The 11,934-nt window shown below is 38.7% G+C and overlaps 1 protein-coding gene across 7 annotated transcripts in view; it reads left to right on the top strand.

The window, feature by feature from the left end:
• The first annotated feature begins 2,090 nt into the window (after positions 1-2,090).
• Positions 2,091-11,934, top strand: part of grid2ipa (glutamate receptor, ionotropic, delta 2 (Grid2) interacting protein, a) — a 30,182-nt gene continuing 20,338 nt past the window's right edge. For 2 of the 7 annotated variants that reach the window (XM_084405745.1, XM_084405744.1), the window contains exons 1-5: positions 2,092-2,558; positions 2,845-2,886; positions 3,525-3,778; positions 4,695-5,027; positions 5,152-5,306. In XM_084405745.1, the coding sequence (XP_084261871.1) occupies positions 2,471-2,558; positions 2,845-2,886; positions 3,525-3,778; positions 4,695-5,027; positions 5,152-5,306 (872 nt within the window). In that variant the 5' untranslated portion in view covers positions 2,092-2,470. Of the gene's footprint in view, positions 2,559-2,844; positions 2,887-3,524; positions 3,779-4,694; positions 5,028-5,151; positions 5,307-10,181; positions 10,538-11,934 lie in introns of those variants that run through there. The other 5 variants (XM_084405743.1, XM_084405742.1, XM_084405746.1 and 2 more) reach the window with 5 other exon arrangements.

Raw genomic sequence — 11,934 nt, 5'->3', positions numbered from 1 at the left:
GTGCTGCATCATATTTTTGTGGATACATTGTTCCTTTTATGAATAGAAAGCTCAAAACATTGAACTTGTGCCTGACTGATTGATATATTTCAGTCTACAAGCCCGCATTGGCTTCTGTCGTCTTGAGATTTGGCAAGGCAAATACAGTACGAGGTTGGTGTATTTTTCACGTCCGCTCTGTTCTTTCATTAGGCGATAGATCGATGTAGCAGTAGACGCTTCATTCTGGCAGATCGGGTTCATGATGAAGCTTTGGTCACCTTGACTCTACTTGTCCTCCTTCCCATCAGCTCATCATTGCACATGCGCAGTGCTTTGCCCCTCCAGGCCTTCACATATGCCCATATATTATGACATCTGTCTTTTATTTCCAGCTATAATTGAATCCTGACCTGACTTGCTACTGATCCGTTGAAAAGCCCTCTGGTTTGACATGTTTCAGCGTGATATTAAATAGGGTTATCAAGGGTCATCTTTTAACATCATATGCCTTTTAACACACGTTATATATTACTGTTATCTCTCCATTATAGCCAGCAAGTGCAATTGCTTTTGTTAAATGATCTCACTGGACGTTTATAGATATTCAGGTCACATTTCACTTCACAATCAAAACATACAAATAAGATGGAATTTTATATATATAAACAATCGTTCATATTTTTTTGTACAATTTAAGCACAATATCTTGTATACTCTCGTTGTTGTAATACGATATTTTCATATTATTTTTTTATTTACTTGTTTTATTTAATTTAGTTTTTTGTTTGTTTACATTTAGAATTTTTTTGTTTTGATTTAATTAACTTGTTTTTGTTTTGTTTACATTTTATAGATTTCTTTTTCTTTTAGTTTTATATATTATTTTAGTTTTGTTTAAAATGTATATATTTGGTTGTTTTGATTTTACTTGACTTGTTTTGTTTAGTTTTATTTATTCTTTTGTTTACATTTTATAGATTTATTTATTTTTGTTTTGTTTTGTTTTATATATTTGCTTTAAGTTTTATATATTTAGTTATTTTGTTTTGATTTTACTTGGCTTTTGTTTTGTTTATTTTATTTGTTATTACATTTTTTGTTTATTTTTGTTTTCTTTAAAATGTATATATTTATTTGTTTTTATTTTACTTGACTTTTGTTAATTTTAGTTTAGTTTTATAAATAGTTTAGTTTTGTTTACATTTAATAGATTTGTTTCTTTTTGTTTTGTTTTCTAAACTTCAAGGTTAACTTTTGTTTTGTTTAAAATGTATATATTTAGGTATTTTACTTGGCTTTTAGGTTTGTGTTATTAGTTTTTGTTTTGTTTAAATTGTATTTTTTGTTTCTTTTTGTTTTGTTTTTAGTTTTATATATTATTTTTAGTTTAAAATGTATATATTTAATTATTTTGTTTTTAATTTACTTTGCTTTTGTTTATTTTACTTTTATGTATTTATTGTTTTGTTGAAATTGTATATATTTGTTTATTTTTAAATATAATTTTTTGTTTTGCATAAATTTTGTATATATATATAATATTGTTCTTTTGTTTTTTATTTTAGTTAAGGTTTTTTTATTTTCGGTTAAATATTTGTTTTGTTGAAAAGTTTTGGGAGATCCTTTTATTCAAAGGTAATTGGAGTATATTTATTTACATGAAAGTAAACAAAGTACTTCACTGCACTTTAATTACTTCCCTACAACCTGAGGTTAAGGGCACAATTGTGATGTGCTGTTGCTTTTTCTTAGCTGAGGTCAAACCAGCAACCTTCTGGTTACCAGCCCTGAGTGCCACAGATCTCCTCATTACTTTCTGACGTCATGCTGTAAATGCTATTAATATCATATTAAATCATACCTCTCACTGCAGTGTTGGAGGTTAACCATTCCTGCTGTTCTGAGACCGTTTTTTTGTGCTGCATAAGGAACAGTTGGAAGAATGGATCAGATTCTTAGACTGGGAATTGGAGTTAAATGTACCAGACTATATCTAACTGTACCACAGCATCTCTGAGGATCTCTAATCGGAGCGCCATCCTTTGCTGCTCTGACAGGCAGTTTCTGGGTCAGTCCTCAGCCCTGAGAGAGGGCCCAAACCACCAGCATCACACAGAGAGAGAGAGAGAGGGAGAGGGAGGTATTTATAGAAAAATGGGGCTTCACTGTACCTTTTTCTTGCAAAAGAATCATTAAAAGACCCAGCTAGCTTGTCCCAGATTTCTGCTCGGTACTCTGCATGAGAGTTAGGACTGGACCAACTTAGTGGAGGATGTAGAGCCTCGGCTGCAGAGAGCTTGACAGCGCTCTCTTGATCTACACTGGACTGATTTCTTCATCGATGGAGGCTAAACCTGCTGGATCAGTTCTTTCACTGAAGGCTTTTTTGGTAAAAAATGGAGCAGTGACTTGTTGAGGAGGGCGATGACCTGACCTGAGGTGACCTCGTAGAGCTTGACTTCAATACCATTCAGAAGACCCAGAAGCCATGATGAGAAGATTTTTGAAGAGCCAGAAGGGCCGTTTCTCTCTTCGCCAAAGCCGATCAGGATCCCGCAGTGCCTCCAAAGATTTCTGTAAGTTCGTAAAGCAAAACATGGAGCTCTGTAAGGCGGTGACCGCATAGTCATTACCTGAGAAAAATATTCTTGTATTATAGATGTTTTATTAAATAGTTTAGATGCACTATATATATACTATATTATGTATATTTATATATAAATATATAGTCAATTTTTTTCCTCTCCAGAGTGTAGATAATACTTATGCCATTTTACCTTATATAATATGGTATATAATGCATACACACACAATCATTTCATACATACATACACAAATTAATGTGTTTCTTCACTTCCACAGACCCAAACCCTAACGTGCTGAGAGAATTCCCACTGAATATTGGTGCGTAAAGTAATTGCTTGACCTTCTTTTTTTTTTTTTTTTTATCTGTTATTAGGTCAGACAAGTCAAATGAACTAGATAGATTTGGATAGATGGATGGATGGGAGATGTCTTTTGGTGTGAATATTTTAAATATTCTAAAGTTAGAATTCTATATTTTTAGATATTGCTTTAGATATATTGTTGAGTATTTTGTGTGTGTGTGTGTGTTTACGTCCCTTTTTCAAGATACTGTATTTTAAGAAAGATGCCCAGGGTCTCTGATCATCTGCCATGTGATCACCTGTCAGTGTCTCTGAATATGCCATAGTCCTGCTGCAGACGTGAACAGAGCAATAAACTGCAATGTTCATAATGTAAGACAGTGAGACGGTGTTACAGGGAGAGAGAAAGGACAGCGGATCAACATGAAACCATGAATATGAGAACTTGCAGATGTCTTGGTGGAAGAGTGTAGTAACATCTCACAACAAGAACTGGCAGATCTTCTGCGGTCCATGAGGATGAGATGCACTGCAGCTGGTGGACACACCACACACTGATTCCTACTTTTGATATTGACCACCCCCTCCCCCCTTTGTTCAGGGTCTCATTATTCTATTTCTGTTCATATACATAATTTATTGACTTTTTCCCAGAACTGGGACTTCCAGCAAATAACCAGGGTTGGCCAGAGGACTTTGGCTTTAAGCTGGGTGGAGATGGACCCAGTTACATCCTCTCTGTGGTGGAGGGCAGCAGCGCTTACATGGCCGGGCTGCAGCCAGGTGACCAGGTTCTGGAGATCGATGGGCAGAACGTCTCCTCTCTCAGCACCAAAGCTCTCGTCGCTCTGGCTCAGACCCTCAAGACTGTGCCGCCCAGCATCGGAGTTGTGTCTAGAATTGAACAGGTCAGTTTGTTTTTTATTGATGTTATATTTTACTGTTAATAACTAAATGGATGGATGGATGGATGGATGGATAGATGGACATACAGACGGACGGATGGATGGATGGATGGATAGACGGACAGATGGATGGATGGATGGATGGATGGATGGATGGACATACAGATGGATGGATGGATGGATGGATAGATGGACAGATGGATGGATGGATGGATGGGTGGATGGATGGATGGATGGATGGATGGATAGACGAACAGACGGACGGATGGATGGATAGACGGACAGATAGATAGATAGACGGACGGACGGATAGATAGATAGATAAACGGATGGACGGACAGACAGACAGACAGACTGATAGATAGATAGACGGACGGACGGACAGATATTAGATTGATGGATGGACGGACGGATAGATGGATGGACGGACAGATAGATGGATGGACAGACAGACAGATATTGGATGGATGGACGGACAGACAGATAGATAGATAGACGGACAGACGGACGGACAGATATTAGATGGATGGACGGACGGACGGACGGATAGATGGATGGGCGGACAGACAGACAGATATTAGATGGATGGATGGATGATAGACGGACGGACGGATGGGTGGACAGACAGATATTAGACGGACGGATAGATAGATGGATGGATGGATGGATGGGCGGACAGACAGATATTAGACGGACGGACGGATAGATAGATAGATAGATGGATGGATAGATGGATTAATGAATGGACAGACAGACAGATATTAGACATAGATGAATGGACGGATGGATGGATGGATAGACAGATGGACAGACGGATAGATAGATAGATAGATAGATAGATAGAATAAAGGTAACCTTGTTGTCTAAAAGAGAATTCAGATCTCTCTTCTTTTTCCTTTGCAAAAACTAACCACTACAGCTGGACATTGCCCCAGGGCCTGATGGTCGTTTTGGCTTCACCATAGTGGGAGACAGTCCCCTGCTGGTGGAGAACTGCATGCCCAACTCTCCAGCGGGCCGGAGTGGACTGCGAGCGGGGGACTATGTGATGGAGGTGAATGGAATTCCAGTGAAACAGCACGAGACAGCGGCGGCCATGATCAAGGCCTCTCAGGGACGTACGCTGCGTCTCGGCGTGCTCCGTATTAACCGCTGGCAGAAGCGCACCAGCAGCAGCATGAAGGAGACCTATCAGAGCGGAGACATCGTGAGGCATGACCGCAAGCACAAAGCTCTGGAGTTCAACAAGAAGGTCAGTCCTGAAGGCATGTAAAAATGGTTCAACTGTAACTCCAACGCCCAAAAGTTTCGAACCCCAGTATAAAAAGTGTGTGTGTGTGTGTGTGTGTAAAATTGTCTGTTTTGAATTTTTATAGGTTGAGGAGATTTTAGGGGAGGAGCCTGAGGTGAAAGAGAGGCTGTTTGATTTGCTGAAGCAGTATGCAAATGAGAGGGATGTTGAAGGGCTGGCGTCCACTCTTCCAGAAATACTGCTCACCGAGGAGCATCAGCAACTGATTGACAGCATCAGGTACCAATGAGACCCGCCTCCTTTTGTCTTTTTTACCAATTCCAACTCATTGCATTATAAGTTTCCTCTTTGTGTTTGGATTGTAGACAATGCTGAATTAGTCCCACCTTGTCTTGCATTGCACACACTACAAGATTTGAAAATATCGCACCTCAAGACGGGCACAGATCGCATTGCTGACCTGCTCATACTTAAACATCGGCGACTGCAGAGAGTGCCGATTTGGCTGCTATCCAGGGGTTTTGTTGCAAACTTTGGAAATCATTCTGTAACCGCAGAATCCAGCCAAAGTTGTGTAATGTGAGCTTCAAGACCATCAGGACAGCCATTGAACTGGATGCTTTTGTTTTATATTGTGAATCTGAATTGTTCCGCCTGTAGTGGAAATGAATGGTGCTAAGAAATTGTTAACTGAATGTAGTACTACCTCTTCTAGTTCCTCTTGGATTTTTCAAAGGTCTGTATAATGTCTCATTATATATTTTCCTATCTAACAATAGAGGAGGTGCTGATTAGGATAAAAAATCGTTCATTAGAGATCATTTCTCTCCGAATTTTCATTAAAATGAGAGTAACACCATCTTTATAGCACTTGGAAACTTGGATCAATCCACTTTCACATAAGCAGCCGTGGTTAAGAAAGCTATTTGTTGTATTTCAATCAAAGCCATTGATAGTGTTGTATTTCTATGCATCTTCTGTTTTGTACCACTTCCTCGCACAAAAGATACCTCCTTAACTCTCCTCTGATGCTCAGCTTCAGAGTCTCCCTGTTAGTTTTATGCTTCAGTTTTGTATATTTTACATTTCTGGTGATTTCTGAGTCATCTGACCTGATCTGATAAGCTGCAATAATTCTTTCAAAGTGGATTGAAATATTTCAGAACAACTTGTTGTACAGTGAAATAGTGAGAGAGCAGCTTTATGTAACATTCATGTAAAATTTGCCATGTTGTCATTATGGACGGCTAACTTGAATCCAATGAGCTGGCTATTCTCTCCCATCCTTATTTAAAAACACTTTGTGGGGTGACAAACCGGAACACTGGTCTCATCGGATCCGCTTGTTAGAGAAAGTGTTGAACTGACGCCGATATCGATATCAGCTAACCCTACCTAGTTCACTTTGCTATCGGCATTTTATTCGCTCTAAATATCTAAACATTAGTGTGAAGAAGAAAAAAAACAAAAACACCTTTAGGGGCCGCTCACATATCGCGCATAAAAACGCGTCGAAAACGCTAGGCGCGCCGCGTTCTCCTTTTTCCAAAGCGCTCGGGTGGTTGCGCTCCGGAGGCGTCTGTCGTTGCTAAGCTTGGTTCTTGTCACGTGACCTGCGGTGCGCTTGCGGCATTCTGAAAAGTTGAGATGTTTTTATCTCGATGCGGCGCGGACGCGCTTGGAAAAAACGAGCGCGTCGCACCGCGACCGCGTCGCTTCCATTATGAGCGCGCATACCGCGCGGCTACATTTGAAATAACGAACTTGCGCGCGCAAAAGACGCGATATGTGAGCGGCCCCTTAGATAGCAATCTGCACATGCGAGGGACATTGGTTATGCTCATCTTTGCTCGCTCCTTTTTTTAAATGTTTTCTAATTTTTTCACGTAACACATAGAAAAGACCTGAACTAGAAGCGATGCGATCTGTTTTACCGATTACGGAAGTTAAGTTGCGCATAAGCCGTATAACATCATGTCAGCTATCTAAGTTTAGCTTTATCTGACTTATGGCTTAATGCAAAAAATTCTTTGCATATTTTTATATATAAAACCTTTGATCATAGATGATGTATTTCATCATTCCTTAACATTTTTATCATCATGAACAATTAGACCACAGATTGAATGTAAATATTATTCGATTTTAATTAGAGATGCGCCAAGACTGTCTCCGCCGATACAGATAGCAGATTTTTCTAAATATCTGCCGATACCAATACTTTGTTTCTTAAGGAAAAAAAATTATCTCCCAATTAATGCTTTAATCTACACAGGGAACCCTCTCAGTTGGTACACTATAATATTAGAGGTTAAAATTTTGCAACAGAGCCCAAGCTATTATATTTAACTGCTATTTATTTTCAGGTATAATAATTACACTCAAATAAAAACTGAAATATTTGTAGACAACTCAGCTGCACATAAGGTAGATTTCATAAACACTTATCTTCATGACAAATGTATTCAATCATACATATATAATTAACAGTAGATAAGCTTTTCTTCAGTGTTTTATAGCTAACTAACAAAATGTGAACATTGGCTAAATGCAAAGTTAAGTAACACTGTGCACAAGCTGTTTTATTGACGTCTTTCTGCGGTTCTCAACTTTTCTCTATTATTTATAGAGTGCAATTAAAAATTAGCCTGACTACGTCAGACTTCCTACTTCCGCTCAATTTCATTTCGCTTCTGTATTCAGTCTGAGAAAGCGTAATAGCTTTCCGTTTTCTCCGGCCTGAAAACAGCCGGCCAATCAACGAACAGAGGGCGGGCTGAGAGCCGTGACGTAGACACTGATTGGACCGTGGATGCGTATAGATTTACTTCACATAATCTGCAAAAGTCGTTCACAGCCATGTTCACTCCGGTATTTCGCTCGATGGTTTTGTTTTCGCATCATACATGTGTTTACAGTGGAAGTTAGATGCGGCTGAGCATGCGCATAACACACGCCATAACCAAACGTTATGTGATTGGCTTACGGGAACCAATGATTTTAAACTTCCGACAAGCGCCCCCCCGCGAGAAAGAAAACGCTTTTCAATTATGATATGCCAGACTCTGTCTACGAAGCAAAGCGAAGTAGCAGAGTTTGGTATTACCAGGCTAATTAAAAATAACATGAGTTTAATCAAAGTACTTTACAGTACACGTAACATAATATAACTCTTCTATAACATCGATAAATACCTTTTTCCGCAATTGAAATACTGATTGAGCGACTACATTGGTAAGTTGTTCTGTATCTTTCAACATACCTTCTGATGTTCATGCATGTTTTTTCGTGCTATTGTATTGAAGTGTATTGAAGTAAAGACTCGCGCTCTGCGCTGCTGCTTGAGCTGAGGCGTTACAGCGATCTGTCACGTCACATTTAAAAGCGTCAAAGCTCTTTGTGATTATTGGATAGGAAGTGCGCTACAAATAATGTTTGGTTTAAGGGAAAAAACGCGGATCTGGCAACCCTGGCTTGAACTACGGTGATTCATAGTTTCGAATAGATCCTGCTTTAACGGCGCTGTTAAGCATCAATGCATCATTGTCATGTTAACTTCGAAAGCCCTTAATTCAACTCAACACAAGAGACATTTTGCGGTCTGACATGTTTTTCAAACCCTTTTGATTGACAGGATATAATCGGCCCTGATCAATTAGCCTATGACAAATAGTGACAATAATTGCTTTTATCGGCCGATACCAATAATTGGCCAATAGTCGGTGCCTCACTAATTTTTGTATAATTAAATCTATTATTATTATTAGATTTATTATTAATTATTTGACATTATAGAGACGTTTATTATAATTAATTTATTATAATTAGGTTCAATATTATATTTTGTGAAAATAAATATGCTCTCTAAGAAATGTCTCTTTCTCTTAGGTTTGTCGGTTCTGTTGCAGTAATAACTCGCTGATGAGGGTTTTTGTCAGGAGAATTTGACTCGTCTCAAAGCTGAAAGGTTTTCAGTTTCACTAACAGAGCAGTTTTAACAGCAACCGCCTCTGGCTACCAGTGAGGAATTATCCCTGTGAGGTTTACCAGATAAAATACTGTTTCATCAAGTATTTATCATATAAAGATGTTATGATTTAAGTTTAAACTCTCCGAAATGGGAACTCTTTTGGAGTGCTCTTACCTTCATGAAGAGTGAATTATGAAGAAGGACAGCATGCTCCAGATACCTGGATTCACACTTCTCGTCAGCTTGTTCTGATTAAACTCTTGATAAGCCTATCCTTGTATTATCAGGAACCATGAAAGCCTTTTTTAGCAAGTAAGAAACATTTTTGTATTTGCACAAGCTTCAGTTTGCTGTCATTTTCCATTGTTCAGAGGCAGGTTACTCTTTTATAGGATATTGCTGCATGTCTTTATGAGAAGTTTTGGTATTAGAATACTATTGTTGGTGTTTGTTTTAAATATTGATCAATTGAATGAAAAGATAGTTCAGTTCAGACATTTTTAGCTCATTTTCCTCATTGATATCACTGCATTTTCACTGTCCTTCAGTGGACTCGAGCGCTGACCAGTTTGTGTGCTGCGCTCTGTCCCTGCAAAAATTTGCCCAGTTCTCCCCATGGAACCTCCCTATTTTTATGCAGCCTACTTCTTGTAATAAATCTCTCTTAGGTCCGTGACGCACCAGAAGTTTGAACAAAATCCACATAACAACTTTCTTGATTTAAACTACAGCTGAGGTGCAAAGATCCGGCTAACTAGATTTTGGGACCTTACCTTAAATGTTAAAAGAATCAGTTCTTCGTGGCTTCATGTTTTGCATTCAACTACGACTTTTTATCTGGTTGGTGTCGGTTGTGCAAACTCAAGAGTTTTCTGCTTTTGTCCTTGTGAACCTGGATACTTCAAGGATCTTAACTCATGCATTATCTGGATCGGATTGAATAACTCTCTCCTACATGATGACCTGCCTTAGATATCCAGTGGGACAGAGTATCTATCCTCTCTCTCTCTCTCTCTCTCTCTCTCTCTCTCTCTCTCTCTCTCTCTCTCTCTCTCTCTCTCTCTCTCTCTCTCTCTCTCTCTCTCTCTCTCTCTCTCTCTCTCTCTCTCTCTCTCTCTCTCTGTTCTTGCTGCACTCTTTTATTCTATTCTCTCTCTCTTCATCTTTGAAGCAGCTGCAACTTTGCCTCTCGTCTGCAGTTGAAGGCATCCGGTCTACAGTTCTGGATGTAGACTCCTTTCTAACGTTAAACTCCCCCAGGCAACCCAGCTTGGCAGTGTAGGCGATCTTGCCAAAGCTGACTCGATGATGACGTGAACTGAAGTTTCCTTCTTCATACGTGCAACGTCATCGCTTCTCAAGTTGGCGCTAATAAGCATCTCCTCATCTGGCTACTGGACATAATGGCTTTTCCAACTATCCTGTTTTATTCAGTGAATGATTATTTCAGCTCTATGAAGAATCCTGCACTGAGATCAAGAACATCTCATTGTTTCTTTGAGACGTAATGTGAAGGAGAGATGGGACTCAGGCGTTTTCGGTAAGGAGAACCTTCTCATGCTCAGAGAAACTAGTTTCAGAAGTTGGGGTTTGATTCATTTTCTAGAGAAATTATTACTCTTTAGTCAATTATGCCATTTCAAGCAGATCTAGATCTAGAGAGCGAGTAGAAAAAAAAAGATTAAAACTTTGAGCTTGCTTTCTTTAAAAATGCATTTTCCATCATTTTATGTGATTGAGGACTTGTTAAGGGGATGTTCATCAGTTTGTAAAGTGCATGGCATGCTTTATGTCGATTACAACTATACAAAGAGGAATTAAAACAGTTTGAAACAGGTTTAGAGTTCACGTGTGTTAATAGATGTCTTTTATAATTGAGATTCTTTAATACGGTCTTCATTCCCACCTTCATTCATTTTGAAAAGTGTGTCCTTGATCTGCGTTCCCTCCCCTCTCTGACTCGGGGTTAATTTTAGATTTAGTGTGACCTCCTTCTAATTGAGGGCATCTTGAACTAAATAAAAGTTAACTTTGAGAGAAATGTGGATTTCAGTTGCATTAAGAGTTTTTGGGGAAACTTTTAAGAAGGAATACACTGAGGAGAGTTCTGTTGCACAGTTGTACTTGGGTACAGTAAGTGTGAATGAATGACATGAATCTTAAAAAATATTAGTTTTAAGTTAGTATTAGTTTTGTTTTTGCTTGGAACGTAATGTCTCACAATTGCTGGGCTCTGAGGTCTTCAGAGGCTAGAAGAACAACATATGTCTGATGGAATACAACAACTTTATACAAACAGGGATAATGTAATGTAGAGTGAAAGCATTCATGCATATGAGGTTATTATTTATATGTACAATTGCAGTTTATAATCTAATCTTCACCTCAGTACTATTGTGATTAGATACAGTACAAGGAACGATTCAGTTTCTACAAATACAGATTGCAGATCTGTTCTGATCAGATGATGCTAAATGCAAGTAATAAAATAATCAAATAAATAAATAAACAGGCTAATCAACTTTTACAGAAGACAAAATTCTTCTAATATCCTTTATTGTTGAGGTCTGTGCATTATTGTTATTATTAAAATCACTTAATAGTATTTGTTATTTACACTGCCAGGAAATCAAAAGCCATGGTAACTAATAAGCACAGACAAAGGAAACTGATCTAGAAACAGTGCAGATCAATTTACTGGATAACAATAAACAACGACAGAGACAAACCAACTCAAAGTACTAAAGAAACACAGACAAACTAAACATTATCCCTGACATTACATATCCCCGGGAAGGCGCGTTTTCATGCTGTAACCAAAACAAAAGTCCAACAGAGGATAGTGGGCAGGGCTTTGGAAGAGGACGCAGTACTGGCAGACAGGACAACCCATGACGGAGGAGAAGCCTGGGAGGCGATGATGGCTGAAGGAGTCAG

The sequence above is a fragment of the Rutilus rutilus genome, assembly GCF_951802725.1.
Source record: "Rutilus rutilus genome assembly, chromosome: 1".
Lineage (NCBI taxonomy): Eukaryota > Metazoa > Chordata > Actinopteri > Cypriniformes > Leuciscidae > Rutilus > Rutilus rutilus.
The sequence above is the reverse complement of the archived record's forward strand: the minus strand, read 5'-3'. Positions and strand labels throughout refer to the sequence as shown.